Source organism: Lampetra fluviatilis, chromosome 42 (genome assembly GCF_964198595.1).
Source record: "Lampetra fluviatilis chromosome 42, kcLamFluv1.1, whole genome shotgun sequence".
In the NCBI taxonomy this organism is placed as follows: Eukaryota; Metazoa; Chordata; class Hyperoartia; order Petromyzontiformes; family Petromyzontidae; genus Lampetra; species Lampetra fluviatilis.
The window spans coordinates 8,148,160-8,174,361 of NC_136316.1; the positions used below are offsets into that span (position 1 = coordinate 8,148,160).

General features: G+C 46.9%; 1 protein-coding gene across 3 annotated transcripts in view; it reads left to right on the forward strand.

The window, feature by feature from the left end:
* Nucleotides 1–26,202, forward strand: part of LOC144946689 (neuropilin and tolloid-like protein 2) — a 69,223-nt gene that overhangs the window by 28,238 nt on the left and 14,783 nt on the right. For all 3 annotated transcript variants that reach the window (XM_078875777.1, XM_078875778.1, XM_078875779.1), the window contains 6 exons: nucleotides 5,544–5,597; nucleotides 15,217–15,354; nucleotides 16,906–17,154; nucleotides 17,684–17,728; nucleotides 21,267–21,394; nucleotides 25,458–25,689. In XM_078875777.1, coding sequence (XP_078731903.1) covers nucleotides 5,544–5,597; nucleotides 15,217–15,354; nucleotides 16,906–17,154; nucleotides 17,684–17,728; nucleotides 21,267–21,394; nucleotides 25,458–25,689 — 846 coding nt within the window. The remainder of the gene's footprint in view (nucleotides 1–5,543; nucleotides 5,598–15,216; nucleotides 15,355–16,905; nucleotides 17,155–17,683; nucleotides 17,729–21,266; nucleotides 21,395–25,457; nucleotides 25,690–26,202) is intronic.

Consider the following 26,202-nt stretch of genomic DNA (forward strand, 5'->3'; position numbering starts at 1 on the left):
AGCCGCTGCGAGGATGACTGGAGTTTGCGTGATGATTTTTGCTCCTTGACGAGATCAGCGAAGTATTGTGGTTCACTTTTGGCAAGCACTTTGTGTGTAAAGAATGCGAGCTTCGATCGTTTTATTCGCAACCGCGGTGCCATGCAGACGGCGAAAGAGCTGTGGTGTGTCTGGTTCTTTTTGGGCAGTGCAGGCTTGTGCGGGAAACATCTCGGAGAAGGGTTAACGGCCACAGAGGAGAGAATAGAGTCGGAGCAGTGAAATAAACTCACGCGTGGAAGTCAGATGGTGGTTTTGCAGGACTGCGGGGGAGGGCGACGGCGTTGAGAGCCCTTCATCCAACGGTGGATAGACCATGGCCAACGATGATCATTTTAAATAACTTTAAAAACATATACACAGCTTTGATTTTAATGGAAAAAACAACGAACACACATAGGTTTTTAAGAGCCGTAATATATAGTATCGTAATTGCATAGTGAATATACAGCAGTGTGATATACAGTAGGGTGGGTAGAATAATACATAGTGTAATATTACAATGTATAAGGTATAGGGTGGTGTATAGTAATATAGTATGTAATTTAATGTTGGGTTTGTCTATGGCAGTATATAGTACGGTGTAGACCCGTGTGATGTAAGAGAATACAGTTTAGCTGGAAGCATATTATATTTTTTGTGACATAGAATTGTAATGTATTATTTACTGTTAGTAGCTCAGCTTACTGGAGATTATATTTAGTATACTGATGATACTATGTAGTTTATACTTTAGTTGTTTACGTGGTGGTTTAGTTACTGCAGCTACAGACTATTAACATTCCTTTCCTTTATTAATGCTTCCCCCTATCCCCTCCCTTTGATGCTGCTAATCCTGCATAATGCACGGGCAAAACATGACTTTAAACCCCCCGCCAAACCTACGCATTTCACAAGTAGTACTAATCGCATATCTGCATTTCCCATAAATATGCTAAAATTCCTATTGATATGCAAATTATTTTGTCAAGGCGCTCTTCCTCCTCCCTCCTAGCTTAAATAGACGCTCCAAACCTGGAGTGTGCCATTCAGACTCTGTTTTCTCGACAGACCTGTTCTTCACCTGAGGACGGCTGCTTGCGTTGTGGCCGAAACGTCGTGAGAATTTTTTTTTTATTATGTTGTATTTTTATTATTTTATTATTTACATTCTACGTGACTTTACCGAAAGAACCAAGAAGATAGGCTCGAGAGCTTTATGGGACGACGATGTGCTGTTTACATTTCGATTTAAAGCTTTCGTGACTGCAGGGATCCATATTCTTGGTTCTTTCGGTAAAGTCATGTAGAAGGGAAATAATAAAATAATAAGAAACGTCGTGAGAATTATTTTTTTCCTTCTACGTGACTTTACCGAAAGAACCAAGAAGATGTGCTGTTTGTATTTCTCTACATCACTGGAGGCCAAAAAAGCAGAACCGAGCAGCGTTCAAAGAGCATGCGCTCTCTGCTCATCCAAGACTCGGGGAGAAATTACTTCCCCGCTGGCTCTTGGCCGCCCACGTCATCGCAATCATCAATAATATAATCCAATGCTCGAGCGCGCGTTTATTTTGGACGACTGGCAAGAAAGTGTGGCGTTAACAGGGCGGCTCATGCAGCCCGCCTCGAAACGTTTATCCCGCGTTGCTTGTAACTCTGCAATGTGCATGCCTCGGTTTGAGCTGTGCAGGGTGTGCACACTAAAGCTTAGGAATCTCTGAAATATGCCTTCGTGTTTTTTTCTCGACAAGTCTGAGTGCCCAAGGATGTTTCTATAATTACAACATGCGAGCCCAGCATACCATATTGAAAAGTTCCAAGAACACGGTACAGAACAAAAGCGTAGAGATTTTATTTCGGCACGACGGACAAAGGGGGATATGAAGATATACAGTGAGGGAAAAAAGTATTTATCCCCTGCTGATTTTGTACGTTTGCCCACTGACAAAGAAATGATCAGTCTATAATTTTAATGGTAGGTTTATTTGAACAGTGAGAGACAGAATAACAACAACAAAATCCAGAAAAACGCATGTCAAAAATGTTATAAATTGATTTGCATTTTAATGAGGGAAATAAGTATTTGACCCCTCTGCAAAACATGACTTAGTACTTGGTGGCAAAACCCTTGTTGTCACAGAGGTCAGACGTTTCTTGTAGTTGGCCACCAGGTTTGCACACATCTCAGTAGGGATTTTGTCCCACTCCTCTTTGCAGATCTTCTCCAAGTCATGAAGATTTCGAGGCTAACGTTTGGCAACTCGAACCTTCAGCTCCCTCAATAGATTTTCTATGGGATTAAGGTCTGGAGACTGGCTAGGCCACTCCAGGACCTTAATGTGCTTCTTCTTGAGCCACTCCTTTGTTGCCTTGGCCGTGTGTTTTGGGTCATTGTCATGCTGGAATACCCATCCACGACCCATTTTCAATGCCCTGGCTGAGAGAAGGAGGTTCTCACCCAAGATTTGACGGTACATGGCCCCGTCCATCGTCCCTTTGATGCGGTGAAGTTGTCCTGTCCCCTTAGCAGAAAAACACCCCCAAAGCATAATGTGGGCAAACGTAAAAAATCAGCATGGGATCAAATACTTTTTTTCCCTCACCGTATATGGGGAGGGGAGACAGGGAGGGGCACGAGAAGAATAAACCAGCACGCTAAGGACAAGTCTGGGAGATAGGGGCGAAGAGGGGAGTGGCAGGGGAAAAGGGCCCAAGGATATTACACGTCTCCGATGTTGTTTCTGGTGGCTTATGGATGAATTACAGTTCCTAAATATACCAGTGGTGAAGGTATATATACATATTTTTGTTATAATTTTGCAATATTTCCAACTAAGTTTGAAAGCTATTTTTGCATTATCTCTGACTGTCGGTTCGTCTATAATTGGTGTGTGTGGAGGCAGGGTGGGAAAGAGTATTGTAATCCTCGTGAAGATGATCAGTAACAGAAAACCTTAGCATACAGTTTTGGATCACTGTTTATATATTTTATGAAAATGGCTTCCGCGAAAATTTGCATTTGGAAATAGTACTGTAGTGTATACATGTCCATTATTATTATTTTCATGATCACCAGCAGCCATGATCTATCCACTGCTGGGTGAAAGCCTCCCCAAGCACTTACCATCTCTCACGGTTTTACGATGCAAGAATGCATGCAGCTCCTGCACACAATCTAATTTCATTGGGTCATCTTTACAAAGCACTTCCCCTCTCAGGCATGCTCCCTCTTTGGGCTGCCAGTCCATCATTAATCTCGACCACTGGCCCATCATTCTTCCCATCTCGTGACGCTGCGTCCTGCCCATGCCCACTCAACTTTTCTCAAAAGACAACGTAAATTTTACGTGAAACTGGACGAATGGGAATTCGTGGAAACAGGACGCAAGGTAGGGTTCTAGGAGTGAGTTGACTCAGCATTTTCGTCGTTCAGACAAAACCAGAGACGCAATAAAGAAATGCAGTAAATTACTTTTGGTACGGACGGAAAGGTGTCCAATGTAAATCCAGGGATGTAACGCTGAGGCTGCGCAATGTGCTCTTACGACTCCACACAGAGCGTTGCATTCAGTTGCGGGCACCGCGGTACAACATAGACATTGCTGCTTGCCTGGAGGCAGTTCCAACAAGGAGCAACTTGAGCGATTTAAGAACTCAAACGACAGAGTCGCTGATTGGTTCAAGATTCTGTATCTCTTTAGCCTTAAACTGAGAAAAAAAAATCCATGGGGATTTAATACAGGTGTATGGAATCGTACATAATATCGACCGAGTCGATGCGGACGACTCGGTCGAGCTCGACACAGAGGAGGAAACAGGAAACAGAAGCCACCACGGGGTGGAAGCCTCGTGTGGGGAAAGTTCACGACTGAGGCCGGGAGGAGGCAGTAATTGTGTTTAATGCGCAGAGGGCGGTGGTGCGAGTGTGGTAGCGGCTGCCACACGTACGTATGTTGAACTTCTTTAGCACCATACGTAGCCAACCGTGCTAATCGGAAGTGCGAACTCGGTGAGCTCCAATACTCGGTCAGCGGCATGCAGCCGAGCGAGTTGGATGGACCCAATGGGCCTCCTTTCGTTTCTGAGTCCTTCTTTTGGTGTTTTCATGTCTTAAACCTGGCATGCAATTCCACATTCCCATGGCACGGGCCAGTTTACCCACAGTAACAACCACTAGTAACTTCTCACAAAGCAGAAACTTATTTTATTGACCCCGGATAGATGATGATGGGCTGATTGGCCGGCAAGTCGACCCCACAACCGGGATTTGACCTGGGCACCACGGTGGCTAGATGTTAACTACCTCGCCAAGTATACAGGAGGTCGTGGTTATGATCCCGACCATGACGCCTGCTGTATATTTGGAGTTTGCATGTTCTCTCTCTCCTCATGGTCGCGTGGATTTTTTTCCGGATCCTCCGGTTTTCCCCTCTGCATTCAGAATCAACATACATTTAATAATGTATTTAATAATGTATGTTGACTATATGGCTGCTCTAAATTTCCACATGAGAAGCGACTTCATTGAGCAATCATTTGTGGCTATACTGCTTCTGAAAAAGAGCTATACAGCTCAGTGGGCCTTACCTGGATAAATAAAATATTTTAGTATTTTTCTTTGACTCCGGCAACCACTCAGCCAGGCGTGGTGAAGCCGATGCGTGCATGCAAATAGGATCTCTGGCACTCGCGCGGACTTCTCCATGGAGTGGGGGGAGAAAACTTCACGTAAAAGTGAGCCAATCATCGATCGGCGAGCCGAAGGGCCAGGGAAACGAGAGACGGAAAACGCCCAAGGCTGTTAAATTATGCACGGTCACGGCGTGGGGAGCTGCCACGCCGGCCCGATCCCGAGGTGCTCCTCGCTGACGTGTTGATTTGAAATGAAAAATGTCCTCACTTTTAAACTTTAATTAAAATGTTTTATATGTGCGATGGACGTATATTTATAAATTCATATTGGAGAGACGGCTGAAGAGTAAGTGCCCTGACGGACGGGGTGGCGATGCTCTCACAGGGGTCTGATGTGATAAGTGTGGCTTTGCATGCACGATAAATAGGCAATTCCCACAGCCGCCCTCGTTCATAACGCGCATACAAGTCCACTCCAACTGGAATTATCCTTACGTAACACTTGGGTTTTTTTAATCGAAAAGCCTCGCTGCATTTCAAATAGAGCTGGCTGAATAATCTCAACACGTCCGCCAATACGAACCTTATGTGTTGCCTTACAAAGAAAAGATATACAATAATAGGTAACGTTTCATGCAATGGTTCTCATTCACATCACATAGGTCAGAGAGGTGGAGTCCGGGCTCTCTATGTGCTGTGAAAAAGGGCCATTGCCTGAAACGTTACCTATTATATACTTTGTCTTTTTAAGACTACAGTGTGTTTTTTGTGCTTTTGCACCACTGCCAACTGAGTATCGCCAAATTTATTTGTAAATCGACTTCTGTGGCTGTGATGACCTCTTGCTAAGCTGGACTATGTTTCCGCGTGTATTTGTGTTTCTTTTCCAGTCTGGCTGCCTCTACTCACACTGGGCTTCTGCGGATTTGCACACAAGCTTTCAGGTAATGAACCGGCATCCACTCAATTTCAGAGCCAGGACATCATTACATATCCACTGCTGGTGCTTCATTTCTCACTCGATATTTTCCAGAACGCTGCCTGGCTGGCGTGGTGTAGGATTATTGGCGTAAGGCACTACCACTAAATTACAGGGTGGAAAGCCGATCTGTAATAACCCTATATTAGTGTACCCTATGTTCCTATAATCTTATAAACAGCTTTTAAAATCCAAATATAAATTCAATAATAATGCCATTACGTCACAGGCAATGCCCAGGCATGTGTGTTAACGTGTGGCTTCTCACCAAAGGGATTTCAAAGTCTTATTCGGCACTCGAGAGGTTCGGAAAAAAATATTCCCTCCTCTTTCCCCCGCCAAAGCGCAAAGCTATTCTCAGTTGCAGCTTAAAATTGCTCTGACAAACGGCTGAGGGTTAGGTTCGGAAACACACGGTGGTCCGGCGTTTAATTTTGGTTCATAGCTTTGTCCGCGCACGGCAATGCCAACGCCGATAATGAATATTGGCCGCTGATAAAGTCAATAGTTTTTAACAAAAACAAAACCACCGTCGCAGCAGAAACTACAGGAACGAGTGGCAGGCACAACGGTGGCAAAAGCGTCAGGGGCCCTGGGGATAAAGACTGCTTCAGCTTCTACCAACACTATCTCACGATTGCTACAACGCCAAAGACGTTTAGGGAAACAAAAGAATACGTAAATATATGGCCGTGAATGTATGTACTGTATGTTTAACTTCTTTCGCACCCTACGTAGCCAACCGTGCTAATCGGCGATGTGGGGGAAAGACAACAAACTTATCACAAATTGGTAATATTGTTCGAAATCATTTGTTTTGGATTTTCATTATCACCAAAACTACGACGCACATGAAGTGAGTGGTGTTGAGCAATTGTGTCTTCGCGCTGTGCAGCCCCGATGGGCCGACTACGGGCGCCCCCGTTCATGCGCTCGTGGCGCTCGTTCTGCAACAGCGACCGTGGAGCTCGCTACGAGACGCGTCTCAGTAAACACGCGAGAAAGAGACAACGCACCGGACGGCCCTCAACGATAAATTGTGGGTTTGGCAATGTTTTGCAATTTGGAAAGTCTTGGAGATATTAATAAATAAAACAACATCTAAAGCAAGGTGGATTACCCCATGCAGAGGACAGTGATTCATTGTTGTGCTGTACCTCTGTGCTCCCACATCTACATGCTTTCACCAACCCACATTAACCAGCATGGTGAAGTATGGTCAAATAACACCCACAGCCCCTACTGCGTGGGGAGACCTTCAATCTAGCAGTGGATCGACACGTGGCTGTACACGCATGCGTAGAGGCGCGCAGTTACATTGGCCAGAGACCGTCACATAGAAGTGCATAGAGAATGTACGATAAGGAACGAGGCAACCAATTGGCTACTCAGGCATTGCCATTTCCCCTACCCTCGATACTTTTGTGAACCGTAAAATAACGTTCATCTCAAATTTTGAAAACCGTCACTATTAGTCTCAGCTGTTAACCAGGCTGCACAAACCGGAATATTAACTCTGGACAGCCCACATACACACAACGAGTGCAACGAACCATCCCGTGGAATTCAAAGCCGTTTGAAATGCAAGAATTCACGGCACGGATCATATCCATAATTATGCTGTACATTTTAAAATCCGGCGGCGTAATTGCTTTGCGGATATCAATCAGAGAGATGGTGGAAGTTTAAACATTGGGAATAAATGCCCACTCAATCCGTGCTCTTGGGGGCCGTCCATAAATGACGTCGCAAAGCTCTGCCCCCCGCCACCCCCAAAAATAAAACATGCTTCAAATCGCTTTAAACTATTGTCATTGTAGTGCGTATTTAATGTGCCGCTGCACTCTGATGTTGTAGGAGGAAACATGTATTAAAACGTCTATTTAATTAAGTAGAATGCGTTGTCTATATTTATTTAAAGTTGCGCATTTTGATGCGATGTCACATTTCCCAACCCCCCCCCCTCATCACACATCGTCACAAATGTCTGAACCCCCCCCCCCCCAGAAGCGTGACGTCATTTATGGACGGCCCCTTGGCCCTGTAATCCCACCCCGTAATCAGGCGTCGGTAGCCTCAGATGCAGATTTATAAACGGAAGGTTATGCTTTAATTTGCTTTAATTTGCTCTGTCGTGCCCCCGAGGAGGGGGGGGGGGGTAACGCCGGGCTCAGAGATTCGGAAAGCCGTGCGGCACTGCAAGGATCAGTGGTGTGGGGGCGGGTTGCTGGGGAGATGGAATCTGCCTCAGTCGCCCGCAATCATAAATCACGATTAATTTCCATTAAAAAAGTAACTTACAGTGCCTCACCTATCACCATCCTTAAGGGAAAGAATGATAATCAAATCTCCGACCCCCAGGAACAGATCTACAGGTTTGCAGAGCATTTTTGTGAGGTCTTGGGGGAGGGGAATTCCCTCAGCCCAGACAACATCATGGGGCAAAGTGGGGACAACCTTGCTAGGGCTGCCGTGCCTCAATTATTGGCAGAAGTAGCCACGCCTTCTGAATGGTTGGCTGAGGTGCCATCTGTGGAGGAAGTGCGAGGTCCGAACCAAGGTCTGAGACCAGGAAAAGCACCGGGCAGAGACGATCTCCCAAACGAAATGCTGAGGGAGGGTGGCATCTGTATGCAGACTGCTTTACATGACATCACAACTGTCTGGACCACAGGATGGGTTCCTCAGGATTGGAAGGATGCCCTGGTGGTCCCACCTCTTAAAGAGATTGTAACAATTATAGGGACATCTCTCGTCTTAGTGTGCCGGGAAAGGTACTGGCTAAAATTATTCAAAATTGCCATGCTAGGCACTCTGAGGAGAGGCTTGCAGAGCCCCATTCTCTGTCCGTCTGCTACGGCAGAGGTGTAGGGAATTCCAACAAGACTAACATCTCTGCTTTATTAACCTGATCAATGCCTATAATACCATCAACAGGCCAGAGCTGTAAGCAGTTATTTGTGAATTCAACCATCATCATATTACGTGCAATTTTATAATTGCTGTTAAAGCGCCAAAGTGGAACAGTGCGAGGAAATAAGCAGATAAAGAAGCGTTGTGACCTGCAAGTGTGGTGGTTGGACGTGGTGTGGATGGGATGAAAAGGTCAGTCAGATCGATGTTCATAATAAAGGTTTTTTTGGGTTAGATTGCGTAAATATAAATGTGTAGTTAACGTACCGCCACCCAACACAGTCAACGACACATTTATATTTACATGATGTAACCCGAAAAAAACTTTAAGAATAATATTAGTCGTGAAAGCCGACGTGTCAAACTGGTAGATGCTGTTACCGCGGTGAGGTAGTAGTCAGCACCCTGGACTTGCAATCCTGAGGTCGGCGGTTAAATCCCCCGGCACGGCAGTTGAAACAAGGGGGCAAGATTCTTAAATCCGCCACCCCCAAATGACCCGCCTATGTCCAATCAGGAACATACGATGGCACATCACAGGCAAGTTGATCGGCAGGTCCTGTGCAGTGGGGTAAAATGTGGGAGTACTCCCACCTTTTCCAGCGTGAAAGAGTAGGCCAAATACCCTCTAGAGGGGGGCTCTCTAGAGCTCCTTCTAGTGAAGAGCCTTCCGCCAGCAGTGGCATGAAAATAAAATTGCAGGGCTGTGCCTTTACCTCTTCAATCGGAAATCAACGGCGTTTTCCAAGTGTGCCACTCGAAGGCGCACCCAGGGTTGATTCTCAAGGGGGTCGACAGAAGCTCAACAAGGCATACTGAGATTCTTAGCGGTTGTTCACGATGACCAAGATTGAAAAAGTCAAACTAAGTAAGCATCAATGGAAATTTACAAGTGTCATCTAGGGAAAGAGGGGTGGCGGGTAGTCGGCAGGGGGGGGGGAGCATCCTGAGCAGGACGGTGCACCTGCCTTGTTTCAAGCAAGTGCGAGTGCCAAGTTTTCATAAAAATGACGCAACTCAATTTTAAGTATAAACACGCGCGCGTCGACATGCTGTGAGTGATTAGTGCTCTGATGAACGGCTAAGGTGACTTTTAGGTTCAAAGGCGTTATAACTTCCCGGCCGTTATGAATGCCTTCAATAAATCGGTCAATCTTGTACTGTACAGTATTTGGAACGGGCGATTGACATTTCTACACTAATTTCCCATATCTGCTGGCGGCATGCCGATTGGGTATTAATAGATAGACATAAGGGCGTTCAATAAATTCACGCCAATCGGGATTTGTTGATAGACCACGAGGACTGCTCGAGTTGTAAACTGCCCATTTAAAGTTCAGTCACAAATCCTTGTAATAGTCATCAATCTTACATAATTAGAATGTTTATCTTGATATCAACTGCGCTTTCGGCACAGCGTCATTAGGCAAATAATCAATTTGGCTCCGTTGCAGAGCAGTGTCACCCTTCGTGCTAAACAATGGCACCCGGACGTGGATACATTAGAGCTACCATTGAGATCCCTCTTTAAGTGGCTTGGTCCACACGAAGGGAGGCAGCACTTTCTTCCAGCTGTTCTGCCACTGAGAGTAATGTTCGTTGTGTGACAGTCAATTACATTGTTTTTTACTTTCAGAACTGGCATTTAGCTGAAACAAGTGCAGAATCACATTTTACGTGGCATTTTTTGTGTGCATCATTGTATGACCAGGCTGAGACCATCCAGTCACTACGCTTGTGAACCCAGTTTACATCCCAACTCAGCATATGTGAGTCTATGGGTCTATATGCGAGTCTATGGGTCTATATGTACGTCTATGTTTATGTTAATCATTGATGACCAGGCTGAGACCATCAGCTCGTTACACCTGCGGACCCGGTTTATATCACAAGGGGATGCCTGCTGATCCGCCCATACTGGACATCTGTGAAAACAAGCTTCAAAGCTCATCGGATTTCTCCAGTTTAAATAAAGATTCCGATTCTGTATTGCAGGATCTCAGTGGTGCTGGCTCAATCCTCTGACCTCTGACCCACTTGGCCACCTCCAATCCTCATTGCGATTGCACCTGCGACATGGAACGCAGCTCAAAGCACACTCATTCCATTTAAAAGTGCACTCTAATTGGGATACTGCCATGCAACTAGTGGTTATAACCATTTTTATCACACTGGATGTGAATTCAAATGTTTCCGTTTTGATTTCCTGGCACGGCAGTTGAAACAACGGTGCTAACCTCCTTTGTCCAGCAGCCGTTTAAATGATCAGGTGTCGTGGAGTCAAGTGCGGTTGCTCCCACAACTTCTGAGATGTCTGGCCAGCATGGAAGAGGAAGCCAAAAATACGCAAGAGAGGAGCCCTCTAGGGCTCTCTCTAGTGGAGGCCCTTCCACATGAGATTTCAGGACTGCACTTTGACCTTTACAGTTTAAATCAACACTCTGGATTGACAAAGCAACCAAATGTGATTGCAGCTCAAAGACCCAGGACAATAGGTGGCATTTTCAGATGACGGGATGAAAGGAAGGAATTTATTTTTTCTTACGTAAGGAGGGATTGAAAACGCTTCATGGAAATTCACAGGGAGAGGATAAATTACATTTTCGTTGCGCCTTTTCACTTGAAAGTGTGTCCCTGTGCACACTCATTTAAATTCAATTCCATCGTAGTCGGTACACGTAATGTGTTAGAAGGATCAGTCCGGCAGCATTAAGCCATCATTTACTTTGGAATTATTCATGCGGAAGAGCGTTTGTGGTAAAGCCACAATGTCCTTGTTGAGACGTTAGTGATGCTACGCAAGGAGCACCGGGTTAATTCCAACTGCTCATATCCAAGGCAGGAGTTAGGCGGGCCTTCAATATCCAGAGAGATCGAATGTTTCTCAAGTTCTCTTTTGTCAATGCTGTGGCTATCGAGTAGTATTACCCTGGCGGTGCAGCTGCACCAAGGCCCAGGGGCCCAATCAATGCCCTGGGCTACGAAGAGGGGGCGGGGGGGGTGGCCTCATTTTATTACAGCACAGGGCCCTTGCCCACTGACGAAGGGCAATATCTGACCCTAAAGGTTGGGAAAGAATGGTATGACTCAACCCAAAGAGACAGTGTTTCCAGCAATCTTTTTATTATTATTTACTTATGTGAGGGTTTCTCACTTTTAATATGGGAGAGAGTGGAGTTCGGATTCATTTTCTCTCCCATGCAATGCCTTCTATAATTTGATAAGGATACCAATGCGGATTTTTTTAAGCGTGCTTTAATGGCGACTGAAAGGAGGAAAATAACTCGATCCAGAATACAATGAATCTTAACAAGATTTGGAATGTATTAACTATGTCTTGATTTATGCACTATTGACACACTATGAACAAGGACGCGAACCAATTGTGGCAGATAATACTTAATTGACAACACATTTAAATAGCATTTACATAACTCCGTAGTTAACCAGCTCAACAAAGCGACCCGCGTGTCAATAATCACAGAATACCGTTGACGACAAAACAGGTACAGAACACCGCGACGGTAGAGCGATTACAGAACACAGCACGGAATAGGCAATTACAGAACACTGCGCCCACCATTCGCACCAACTCTTATGCACGATCCAGAAACCCAGGGTCCGTAACGGCAGTCTCAGGGACTTGGTTTGCGCTCACGACACAGCGCTCTGAGCGACTCAACGCAGCCGCGGTCTCGGCCACCGATCCACCCGCACGGTAGCACCGCACACAGCCACGCCATGCACCAGCAGCCCCAGGCACCGACCCGCCCGCACAACAGCAGCCCCCCCGCAGCAGCGGGCCCCCCGTGGGAGCCCCCCAGCCCCGGCGAACGCCAACCATCCCAGCCCCCCTCCGTACACGGGTCGCGCTCACTTCCATACACATTTGGTCCCGCCCTCACAGCCTCTGTCAATCAACTTGGCTTGTGCAGCACCCCCCAAATGTAACCCCGTAAAATCGTTGCATTAGCCCTGACTTTTTGTTCACCTCACTTTCCACCACTCACAGCCCCGTCAATTCACCCCTAACTCCACGTCAACCGGCCTGCCCTGAACGGCCAACTCGTGGCCTGCCCCCGGTCAAGGCCTCCGTGGTGCCTTGGCTTCCTTAGATGGGTCGTTTTCCTCCCATAACCTCTCAACCCCCCTTAGGGGCTGTCCATAATTGACGTCACGCGATTTTGGACAATTTTTTACCCTCCCCCTCGTCACACGGCGTCACAAAAAGTCAGACCCCCCCCTCAAATATGACGTCACAAAGCTCTGCCCCACCCCAAAAAAATGTACCATGCTTCAAATCGCTTTAAACTATTGTCATTGTAGTGCGTATTTAATATGACGCTGCACTCTGGTGTTGTAGGAGAAAACATTTATTAAAAGTATATTTAGTTAAGTAGAACGTGTTGTCTCTATTTATTTAAAGTTGCGCATTTTGATGTGACGTCACATTTATCAAACCCCCCCCCCCCCTCGTCACACATCGTCACAAATGTCTGACCCCCCCCCCCCCTCTAGGTGCGTGACGTCATTTATGGACGGCCCCTTACCTCATTTAACCTCGGCCACCGCACATTACCGCGGGGCGACAGTGCATGTCTATACTGTTACAACGTACATGTATTGAGTTCGTGCTATCGGTGCTATGTCATAACTCATGAGAATATAATAAACAATCTTTCATTCTTAACTCTCCCTGGGGATGTTGTTGTAGATCTAGTTCTGAGGTTACTCTGCATTCAGGCCTCTGCAGCCATATACCCTTTTTATCACATATCAATACAAGAAGGACTTAGAATTTTCAGAGCTGGAATAAGCTGAATTAAGTAAGAAAATAATGTGTTTGGGTTTATTTTGTGTGCAGTCATGAGTGACTAGGCCGTAGCCTAATGCAGCTAAAAGTCCACCAAGGACGCACCCAGAAAATAATGCAATAAAGTCTTGTAAACAATGCATGTTTGTGTAAAGCACCGATTTACACGAGGATTTACGAATCACGGAAGATTAAGATTATAGATTGGTTGCGAAGCAAGAATTCCGGCTGTGTGTCTGCGGCGTTTGGTGCCAGGCTCAATCAGCTCGCCGCACTGGAGGGCCTCAGTTCAATAACGACCAGTGGCCACCGAGCCCGATTTAGAGTCGGACTGTAACAGGATATAATAAATCCGCGACAGAATTAATGATAAATTATGGGGGTTTTTTTCAGACCCATATATATCATATTTGGGCGTGGTTTTGCCCACGCTAATTAGCTTCCCTGATTAACAATGTATCATTCATTCTGTCGCAAATTCATCGTATCCTGCTACAGCGCACACCCAGACAAGTCATGCATGCCACTACCCACCGGTGTTGCCAGATCAGCTGGCTGGCATACAACAATAGCTAAAGTAGAATCTTTGCTCCATCTGTCAGCGACAGCAGTGCAAGGGGGTACAGTCACAGCTGAGTTGTTTTATACAACTGATATTTTATCTCAGTCGCATTTAAAAAGAAAAGTTGTATCCCTGATTCGAGGATTTTTGTTCAGAAAAGTGAGATTTTTAAAATAAGTTTTTAAAGGCTCTTTTGACAATAACCTAAGGGTTACTGATAAAGGTTGCTTATATATTTCCTCAGGTTGAGCATTTTATTCCACTGATATGATAAGCGCTGCTGCTGCTGCACAAAGCGAGTGACCACAGGGATAATACCGCACAATTCATCATCTATGATCAATAAATTGCTAGATGAAGTATTTTCCCAAGCTGACTTCTCTCATGGTTATATCTGTATATATATGTCACACTGCGCTATGAACCCAGCAGACCCCAATTCGATTCCCGCTCACAGCCAACATCAGTGATGAATATCTGAAACAGTACATGGGCCTCCCCTAGGTCTACTCAGGCTTAATGAGTACCTGGCACCACGTGTAAGTTTAGTCACAAGTGTCCCCGTGTGCGGTACTGGCCACACCACTCCATCGTGCGCTGTGCTGACCTTCATAGGTGCTCGCTAACAGCACTTGCCCCAACAGCCTCTGTAGGCTACACGGGGGATCTGTGTGTACGTGTGTAATGACGACTTGACACACTTCTCTTGAGATGGCACTTTATTGAAGACACGTTCACTTGACGTCAGGCGGAGATCCCACCGCAAAAGTCCCGAGTCTCCCGCACATCTCCCTTATATACCAACCGAGGCCACGCCCCCCTTCTCGATCACTCTCGCTGACTCTGGACGCTCGCTCTACCATCCTCTTCCGTCTCCTGACCACGCTCCCTTCTCCAACATTCCCGTAGCCACCAGTCGCTTCGCACTCATGACTGATATCCCTGTCATTCCCTCCCGTGGCCACTGGTGCATTCGTACTCTAGGCTGTCTTCCCTATCATTACCTCCCGTGGCCACTAGTCCCCTCACACCGCATGCAGGCTCTATTGTCATTACACGTGCATGCTTCACGGGGGGATCTGTGTATGCGTGCACCTGGTCTGGCACAGGCGCCGTGGTGACGTCAACGTAACTTAGTGGCGAATGATGGGTTTTGGCATTGGTACTGTCCATCTACCCCCCTCGTGTGCCTTTCCAAGCTTCATGAAGTGCTCCCTAAAAGTACTGCCCCAACAGTCCATGAAGGGTAATATAGGGGGGACCTTTGCCTTTTTGTCTGTGTGCCGGGCCCCACAGATGCGCAGTCGGCGGCAGAGAGGCTCCGCGCGGCACAGTGCGGCACGTGGCTCCGCAACCCCAATGGGGGGTCCTTCTCCTCCTCCAACTACCCTGGAAACTACCCCCCCGACAAGGAGTGCATCTACATCCTGGAGGGTGAGTGGGCCCTCCCCCGTTCGGCAGACAAGCGAACACACACCGAGCCAAAGACCCCCTGGCTAGCCTTCAACAGGATAGTTAGGGCAAGTGCTGTTAGCGAGCGCCGATTAAAGTCGGAAAGGTGCATGCTCGAGTGGTATGGCCGATACCCGAGCCCAGCCACCTTTGTCTCTCCAGTGCTGATGATTGCACACCACGTCAGGTATCCGTTTAAGGCGGAGTCAACTTGAGGACTGGCTCAGTTATCACTCTCCACTGACTTGGGTCGCCGTGTTTGTATTGCAGTGTGCGCGAACCGCTGTCACCACTCTCTACACACACACAAAGACAAAGATCCCCTTATAGCCTTAACAGACTATTGGAGCAAGTGCTGTTAGCGAGCACCTATGAAGGGCCGGCACGGCACACGAGCGGATGGGTGGACAGCACCACGCTCGCTCGCATCGCTGCCCACGTGATCAATTTGCACGACCAGCTTTAGGGGTGGGCGATCAGAGTGACTGAACAGGATGCAAATATGTGAGAGGCATTGAAAATTAACAAAGGTATGTGAACTTTCTGAATCTTATAGAGTGAACGTACCCTTCTCCACAGCCCGATTATACCTTGAGTTCTTGGATCTGTAGCCCCAATTGATCTGTGTTTTGATTGGTCCTGTCTCACTTACTTTGCCCATTGCTTCAAGCACTGAGGGTAGCTCCATGGGCCGAGTGCGATTGTCGAATAACTGTACTCGATTCACTCATCCCCCTTCTTCTATTGTACAATTCGAGCCATGCCAAGGCCAGCGCACTACGGTCTGGTTCCTGCTTGGCACTGCAAATCGTCAGTGGAAAAGGGGTATATATCTATACTAGCTTTACTACCCGGCGTCGCCCGGAACTTGGATTTACCACGCCCGGCCGCCTTTGTCTCCCCAGTGGCGATATTCACACACCACACCAGTTACTCGTTTGAGGCTGATTCGACCTAAGGGAGGCCCAGGACCGGTTCAAATAATCGTCACCGGCGGTGGCCGTGAGCGAGAATCGAACTCGGGTTGCCGGGTTCATAGCGTAGAGCGCTAACCACTACACTACAATGCGTTACACTTCCACATGCGCGGGTCACGTGACAGATTTGACGTTACAGCTCACTTGCCATGCAAAAATTTTGTTGCATTATTGAGCCCCCCCCCCCCGCCAAAAAATACAAAAGTCTATTTTTATAATGTTTGCATGGTGTACAGTCTGGAAAGTACCCACATGGAAAATTTCAAGTATGTTGCATGTCGGGAAGTACGCTAAACATTTTGAACAGACACACGTAATACAACTTTGCCTTTTATATATATGGAGATATACAGAGGATTTGTAATATTGACCGGCTTGTTTCCGGCAAGTTTCCAGCAATTGTGAGAACGTGACATTTGACACGCGGCTCATTGCCGTGCTTGAGATGTCTACCAACGGTCTTCCCCAACCAACCCACCCAGCAGTGTCCTCCCTTAATTGTCCCTGACCTGAATCGGACCCTAACCCCGACCCCTCTCCCTGCCGCACCCCTTAGCCCCGCCGCGGCAGCGCACGGAGTTGCACTTCGACGAGCCGTACTCGGTGGAGCCGTCGTGGGAGTGCAAATTCGACCACCTGGAGGTGCGCGACGGCCCCTTCAGCTTCTCACCGCTCATCGGCCGCTTTTGCGGCACCGAGCGACCCCCGCCCATCACTTCCAACGGCCGCTTCATGTGGATCAAGTTCTACTCCGATGGCGAACTCGAGTCCATGGGCTTCCGCGCTTACTACATCTTCCTGCCCGGTGAGGCGCCGCGACCGCCCTGGGGAGCAGCACTGCCGGCGGGAGTGGCGGTTAGTGGGCGGCAGGGTGGCGCAGTAGTGAAGTTTTTATAGCCTCACAGCAAGAAGGGCTTGGGTTGGCTGCCTCTTTGTGTGGAGTTTGTATGTTCTCCGGAGTGTGAGAGTGATTGCGAGTGTGTGGAGTTTGTATGTTCTCCCGAGTGTGAGAGTGAGTTGCGAGTGTGTGGAGTTTGTATGTTCTCCCAAATGTGAGAGTGATTGTGATTGTATGTGGAGTTTGTATGTTCTTCCCTTGTTCTGCATGGGTTTCATCTGGGTTCTCCGGGGTTTTCCCCCCATAGCTAAAGAAAAATCATGCAATGTTACTAACTCATCTTGCTGTGAGGCACAACTGTTTCCACTGGACCAACCCCTGCCTTTTTAATTTATTTTGATATTTAGCCATTCAGATTTTAACGGAGTCTGGCTTATGGCTGTGTTCCTATATGAATGATGATAAAGCAACAACGATTTGCACTCTCCTCTTGCAGACCCAGATTTCAGCCACATGGGCAGCATCATCCACCCGCTCCCAGGTGAGTGCTCAGTTCACATCTAACACAGAGGGCCCTTGCCTATAAACATCTGGGGCGGTTCATCAGCACTGGTTCAAGCAAAGCCTGACTCTACCGATGAGATGCTGAATGGCGAACCCGGTCCAGAATTTGCTTGTGTCAAAATAATTCTGCTAAAATTATGCACTTCCAGAAGACGATGTGTCTCGTATGTATGTATAGATGTTGAACTTCTTGCCCACCGTGCTAATCAGTGATGCGATTCCGGGATGTGTAAATAATACTTTGGGTTTTTTTTACGTGGAGGGACGAATCTGGGAAGGAGGCGAGTTGTCTGCTTTTCTATTTTCTTCTGCTCCGGTCCCATCCACTACACGGCCAGAAAATGTTCAACTGGAGACAATCCTGATTTATGCAAATGGTCCAGGACAATGATACAGATTTCCCGAGACCAGGAATCAGAGGCAGATTTGAATATTCTGAAAGGAGGTGGGGGTGGGTGGAGGCCAGGGGGGGCGGTCCCAAAATTCCAAGTGTTTAAAAAAAAACATAAAGCCCGAAAATCATGCAAAAAAAATCCCATGTATTTCCTATGGTAAATATAAATAAAATACAATTTTTCGCAGAGTCTCAATGTGGGTGGGGCAGCGGGTGCCTCCACTGCAATCTCTTCCCGCGCCTTGTACCCCCCCTCCCCTAAGATGCATCACTGCCGTGGCTGTCCAGTCGAGCCGTGGCTGTCCAGTCGAACCATTGTGTTTAGGGGCGGCGCGGTGGCGAGATGTTAACTCCCTTGCCTGGTATACAGGATGTCGTAGGTTTGATGCCGACCCTTATGCTTGTATATTTGGATTTTGTATGTTCTTCCCGTGATTGTGTATCTTTTCTCCAAGTCGTCCAGTTTTTCTCTCCACATTTAGCAACGTGCATTTAGAGTATTTGGCTGCCATAAATCTCCACTTGATAATCCACTTCGTTGAGCTATCATTTGAGGCCAGGTTGCTTCTGAAAAAGAGCTGTATAGCTCAGTGGACCTTACCTGGTAAAATGAAAACAGTAAAAAATAGTATAATCTATATTGGGGCTCTTTCTGGAGTGGACACCTAGATAATGAATACCTCTTAGACAAGCAGGCTGCCTGTACCTGCAATGCTGTGTGCTCTACCAGTCTATTTGATGGTTTTGCACGATGGCCGTCTGTCCCATAGCATTGGTTAAGAGGACCTGACCTCTGAGGTCAGCAGCTTTGCAGGAGCACGCCCATTTATAAAGCAGCCATTCCTCATTATCAGCACGGCCAGAGTTCAGAATGCAGCCGCTTAGGCTGATAGTCGAGGTTGCTATTTAAAAAACCCAGAATTCTGTAACCCATTTGTCTCTCCTGAGCCAAGTACGGTTGATACTTGACCTGGTTTTCCCAGAATCATCCTTTTTGAGGTAGCTGCTGTCATCCTGGAACATCTTCCCAAAACATTCCCATTCCCATGTTTTTATGTCTGCTGATGAATAACAATAATATTACACCACTAAAGACGATGCATGCACACGTGTAGTTCTCCCGTCTTCTGGTATTGTGAGATTTTCCACTCCTCCCATGATTTGTTCTGGTTGTTTTGTACCTCAAAGGTGACAACCATAAAGCCAGGTGACAAACGATATCACGGCAACCCCAGTGGCGAGGATATATTATCTCCCTCACCTGGTACGCAGGAGGTTGTGGGTTCGATCCCAACTCTGACGCTTATATATTTGGAATTTGCATGTTCTCCCCGTAGTTGCATGGATTTTTCTATGGGTCCTCCGGTTTTCCCTCCAAATTTAGAATCAGCATGCATTTAGAGTATTTTGGCCGCTATAAATTTGCACGTGATAGGCCATTTACGCGATAAGATATTTACAGCATCTAACCCAAAAAAACTATATTATGGATGTACATTTGGAGTCCGCGTTGTCTGTCTCCCCATGGTGGTCACTTGGAATTTTCTCCAGGTCTCTCCGGTTTTGCCCCAATCCACATATGTAAACAACATGCGTTTATATTATCTGGCTGAAACTATAAATTCCCATATATGGCGATATAAGAACTTTGATGATCTATAACTTGTGGCCAGGTCTCCTCTGAAAAAGAGTGAATAGCTCAGTGGGCTTTAACTGTTAATATAAAAAACGTAACAAAATATCAATTTCCAATATTGCACAACAAAGACCTGTAAGGGGGTGGTGGTTAAACCGTATACATTAAAACATTTACGCATATAAGTGCAGCTGCTTACTTTGCAAGAGCACCGTGCAGCCGAGATCCAGAGGCATCTTGCACACCGTTTGTGCTGCTGTGGCCATGTCTTCCTCCACGTATCTGCAGCTGAGATCCAATGGGGTCTTGCACAACCTTCAGCTGTTCTCTTCCTGATTTCATCTGCTTCTTCTGCCCATGACTTGGCTGATGCTGCTGTTGCTGTTCTCACTTGCTTGAAAATCACCAGGCTTCTGCTGCTTCCTGGCTGATGCAGGCCTCTGCATCCTAAAAGCAGCAGCAGCTTTTTCTACATACAAACAAACTAATATTCCATATACATCTATAGCCAGCTAAACTGCACCTCATGGCTACATCCCATCCTTGCTGCAAAAAACCTCATCTTCCAAGAGTAGAGTTAAAACTAAACTCAACAATTTGTATTTCACCAGAGACACAGATGCATCCATTAACGAGTGTAAGGACCGACATGGCTTTTGTATAATCATCATCGTGATGAGGCCCACAGACTGGTACAGCACACAGCGTTGCAGGTACAGGCAGCCATCTTGTCTATTAGGTCGGCATTATATGGATATCCACTCCAGCAAGAGCCCAAATATAGATTATGCTAACTATTTACTACTATTTCGATTTTACCAGGTAAGGTCTATCGAGCTATATAGCTCTTTTTTCAGAAGCATGTTTCTAAATGCGGAGGGAAAAAACCAGAGGATCTGGAGAAAAATCCATGTGGCCACGGGGAGAGCATGCAAACTCCAAATACACAGCAGGTGTCAGGGTCGGGATCGAACCCACAGCCTCCTGTATACCAAGCAATGTAGTTAACATCTTGCCACTGTGACATACCTGGTCACGTGACCATCCAATTGAGGCGATGCATACGGGCGATGTATTGCACACCCCACAGAAAATGGCAGTGGGAGCACGTTCGTGGTTCAAATCCGGAAAGGTCGCCCATAGTTACCACTGTGGGCGTATTAACTGTAAAATTACAACGTGCCGTCTGCTTCACAGTGGACATTTAAAGATTTCCTGTGGCACCACTCGAAAAGAGGTAGGCCATTATGTGCCGGCGTCATGATCCACCTTTGCCAAATTTGAAGAAAATTCCATGCAAATTACTCGGTAGGAATTACACACAGCAAACAACAGCACCCCTGGGCTGCGAATATACTGCTGTGTTGATGAAACATAGGACGTTCACGAAAGCCTCGCACTGTAAGAGTGGCGTGAATACCAAATGTCTCAACTATATAATTAATTAAAATTTACGAGCGTAGCTGATGTCTGTGCGGTGTGCAGCGTGTGAGTTTGAAGTCAGCGGCGCGGAGGGAATCCTCAAGTCAGCACAGCTCGAAACCGAGAGCAAGGCAACGGCCAACGAAGCCATCGACTGCTTTTGGACTATCCGGGCCACCCCCAACTCACGGGTACCCTCCCATCCACAGCCACAAGAGTCCGCCTCGACGAATCATCGCCATCGTCGTCATCATCGTCAACTTCACCATCACTGTCATCGTGATCACAATCGCTGTCCTCATCATTGTCACCGGTGCATCGTTGTCGTCATCTGACGGTACTTGGTAAAAGTGCAGCCCTGCAAATGCTTGCTCATGCTACTGCTGGCAGAAGGGCCACCACTCGAGGGGGCTTTTGTGGAGGGTATTTTTGCCTGATCTTCCACAACTGCAAGACACCGTGGGAGAGGCTGGAGTACTCACACTTCCCCCCACCACACATCACCTACTGATCAACTAACTCTGGTTCTATCCATTTACACTACTGCATGAACAGAGGTGGTGGGGGGTAGAGAGGGTGGTGGATTTAAGAAGCTCGCACTATTGTTTCAACCGCCGCGCCGGGAGATCGAATCAAACTGGCAACTTCTGGATTGCAAGTGCAGTGTGCTCACCTCTACGCTGTGGCAGCATCCCTCTAACAGTATTAATACAGAACCCCAGTGAGTGTCCTATGGAGTGGCTAACTGATGCCTGTCATTGGAATGTGGCATTTCACCACTTGTTTCGAGTCGTTTAAGCAGCCAGACACTTTCATGTTTTGTCATCAACTGAGTCCAAAGAGCCTTTTTTTTCAGGAGGGTCCTGATTGGCATTGTTTGGCTATTTCCACGTTAACAATTGTTTGCATGTTAGAGGAAAGAGGAGTACTATACCCAGAGAAAATCAACGCATGCCAACATCAAAATATTTCCACCATATTCAATTTCACCGTCATCTTCAGTGTCACAGCATCAACAATTATAATCACAACTCCCACTCGTGAGCGTCACATCCCGATCATCTCATTAGGCAGCATCGTCCCTCTGCTCTACACTCAACGGCCATCTTATCAGAATTCCGTACCACCACTTCTATTACCGGGGTTATCGGTGGAGTAATTGTGTGATTAGCTGGTGCCGAGTCAACACTCTTCCGGGCCAAGATTGATTCGGAACTTAAGCGGAGTAAAAAAAAAATCACCACTCATTTTATTCCGCAGTCGCTGCCGTCACGTCTCTCCACGGCCAATATCCTTAACGAGTCCTGCATTTAAAACCATCAATCTGGGCAGAACACGCCGGCACCGACGTCGCCCCCGCTAAAGCTGGGCCCGTTTTAGATCATTCCATTACATTAGGACATTGATTTTGCGATGTTTCATCGCAAAGAGCCAAGAGCGCGCGTATTATTAAAATTACTGCGTTTGACCCGGAATATCGGCTCGGTGTCTGCAGACGTGAGCGTGTGTGCATGTCTGTGTACATGTCTGTGTACATGTCTGTGTACAGACCGTTGTATGGCACCGCTGGGAGGATCTTTGTACGCGTGTTATAGGGGAGCGATTGTATAACGGTTAGCGCGCTGTGCTATGAATCCGGCGACCCGAGTTCGATTCCCTCTCACGGTCAACAACAGTGGTGATTATCCCAACCGGTCCCGGGCCTCCCCCGAGGTCGACTCAGCCTCAAATGAGTTCCTGGTGCAGTGCATAAATATTGTCACTTGGGATACAAAAGTGGCCGGGCACGGTGCTCATAGGTCATTGCAAACAGTACCTCTGCCCCAACTTCCGTGAAAGGCTATATGGGGGATTGCTATCTTTGTCATAATGTGATTATATGTTGTGTAGCAGTGAGTGTATGTTCGCGTGTACTATTGTGTGAATACATTTTTAATGTGTTAGAGCATGTGTGTATATGTGGCTGTGTGTCGAGTGTGGTGCTGGCCACCGACCACCTCGTGCACCGTGCCGGCCTTCATAGGTGCTCGCAAAAAGCACTTGCCCTAACGGTCTGTTAAAAACTACATGGGGGATCATTGTCTTGTGTGTATGTTTGTATAAGCGCGTGCCAGTGTCGTGCTTGGATGTCCCATTTTGCATCTACGTAAATTGAGCAATCGACAGTGCTGTATGGATCTGAAGGATAATTCAATCAATTCGTTAATACGGGGGTCTCGTTAATAGTGAGTGGATGCATCAGGCTGGAGCAGTGAATTAAGGAGTGGGATGTCAGCAGAGGTGGCTGGGGTAATGGGTGTCTCAGAGCAGAGCCAGCATCATTTAGATGCTGTGTTTAATCCATGCTAGCCGCCAGTGATTAAACCAGTTGCTCAGGCGTAGTCACGTTGATGATCACAGCCTGGTCACCAATGGCTGTACAATAAAACAATAAATTGGTTTTACACTTAATTTGGATTCATTCCAGCTCTGCGGATTAGAAAAAAAATCGCTTTGACCATCATGTGACGAACATTAAGTTTGTGTAGTCGTGTGGGCGGGAAGGTGCTTCCCCCTAGCATGTAAATAAGAGGGCGCTTGGAAGGATGTCGGAAGCGGTTCAGCGAGTCTTCTGTGGACCGTACCCTACGAGAGCTCCCAATGGATTCCTCATTCTTGCGTTGCGATGCCAATATCGAGAGAAAGGTGTAAAAACATTTTTTAAAATATAAAATCGCAATACATCATCCCTCAATATTTTCATTAATCTAGCTTTTCACTTCATATTACCCTATGTGAGAGCTAGATTTTGTAAATATATATGGAGGTTGACACACGGTTGACTCGCTTGATCAAAGTAGAGTATGATAGAGCGCCCATCCATTGTTGAGTAAGCACTGTTGATTCTGGTTCACAATTCGATTCTAGATCATGTACATCTAGCAGTTGATGGACAAGTGCTGTGCATGCCAGGCAGTGGTGGTGGTTTTGCATTTGGCCTGTAATCCAGCGCTGTGGAAGCAGCGAGGGTAGGTGGATCACACGAGTGTTGCGAAACTCCCTCCCTGTGGGCGTAGAGGATGTGCCATACCCCGGTTCACCAGGAGAAGGCGGTACAGCAGAAATGTGGACTCCACCTGTTTCATCTGTATGGGATAGAGCGTTTCCTCCTCATATGTGGGGTTTTTATGGATGCTCATGTTTCCTCCCACACATGAACACTCATGAATTGGTTGACAATACCTTAACAGACAGAGGGTCGCAGAGCTTGGGCAATTGTTGGTCCTGGCTCATTGCGTGGCTGCCTTCCTGCTTATATGTGGTTCCTCCTCGCTCGGCGACGCGTTACAAGCTGACATTATTTATGATGTGCAATCTTGTAGGTGATTGGATGGCTCTAGAGCAGGGGTGGGGAACGTCCGGCACCGCGGGCCGTGTCATTTGGTCCGGCCCTGCCAAGGCAACCGCAGGCGGGACTCGAAATTCAATAAATCTAGGAGCAAACCTGGAAAAGTAGTTGCGAGTAGCAGCAACATCATCAATAACCAGCTAACATCACACGCCTCACCAAAGATAAGCAGTTCCAGCCATCACATTAGAGATGAGTTAATTAAATGTTTGACCAAATATAGCAGGCTAACTTTTTTACTTGATAATTTTGTATGGCCCGCAAATGATGTTATAAATATCCAAATGGCCCTTGGCAGAAAAACGGTTGCCCACCCCTGAGTATTGGGTCAGTGGTATCATTATATAAAGTCCCTGAAATTGGGAATTTATTTATTTGCGTGAAGGCGAGAGCAAAAGGGTTTCTGTGATTGTCCCTTACGCGTCGTATTTATACTGTTTATTTATATTTTTTGCTGTGAAACTTTGTATTTGTGTCAGATTCGTTGATGTTTTTCAGTTATTTTATTTTTCTTCGTGAAGATATTTAGTGCCGTACTTTGTTTGCACGTGTCTCCCTTGCCATAAACGTGTTTCACCAATGGCAAAAAACAAGACGGACACAATACAGATGACAAGACAGTACAGACAAGAGAGGCAGTACGGACAAGCCAGACAGTATAGAAAGTACACACTCCACAAAAAAAGCATTCCTGGATTGAATTGTGACCACCCAATCGTGACAGCTGGTGCAGTCAAGCTGGGTGGGCAATTGGTTACAAGCTGAGTTACGATTTTCCTTTGCCCACCCCCGTCCCTTGCCCACCCGTGCCCCTTGCCCACCTCCGTCTCTTGCCCACCCACGTCCCTCGTACTCACCTTACCCAGATCTACCTGCGCTTCCTCGACTACCAGATGCACCACTCCAACGAGTGCAAGCGCAACTTCATCGCCGTGTATGACGGCTCGCGGCTCATCGACAACCTAAAGGCAAAGTTCTGCAGCACAGTGGCGAGCGATGTGATGCTGCAGTCGGGCCTGGGCGTCGTGAGGATGTGGGCTGACGAGGGCAGCCGCACCATGACCCACTTCTCCATGCTCTTCACCTCCTTCCTCGACCGTACGTGCTCAACAACGAATGCGACAATGCCCCACCTACTACCCTCTCCCTTGAGAATATTTTTTCTCTCTCGTGGTTGCGAAGTGCACTAGGCCCAAGCGGCCAGCAACAAACAGCACGATTAAAGTTGAACAAAGTAACGGCTAATACATTACTGTACTTGCTATGAGCAAGGTCTTAAAAGCATCTTCATGCCAGAAACCAGGAACTAATTTTGAGAAACGAGGAAGTCAGAACCAGGCAGTCAGAATGAATTACTGGTTTCTCACCAGAATCCGCCTTGACACAGTTGCAAGCCAAATTTTAAACTAAAACTTTAAACAATTTTTCATTATCCTTTTCAGAAGCGACCTGGTCACAAATGATAGCTCAACGAAGTAGCTTAGCATCCAAATACTCTAAACACACGTTGATTCTAAATGTGGAGGAAAACCCGGAGGACCCAGAGAAAAATCCACTCGACCACGGGTAGAACTTGCAAACTCCAAATAAACGAACGTCAGGGTCGGGATC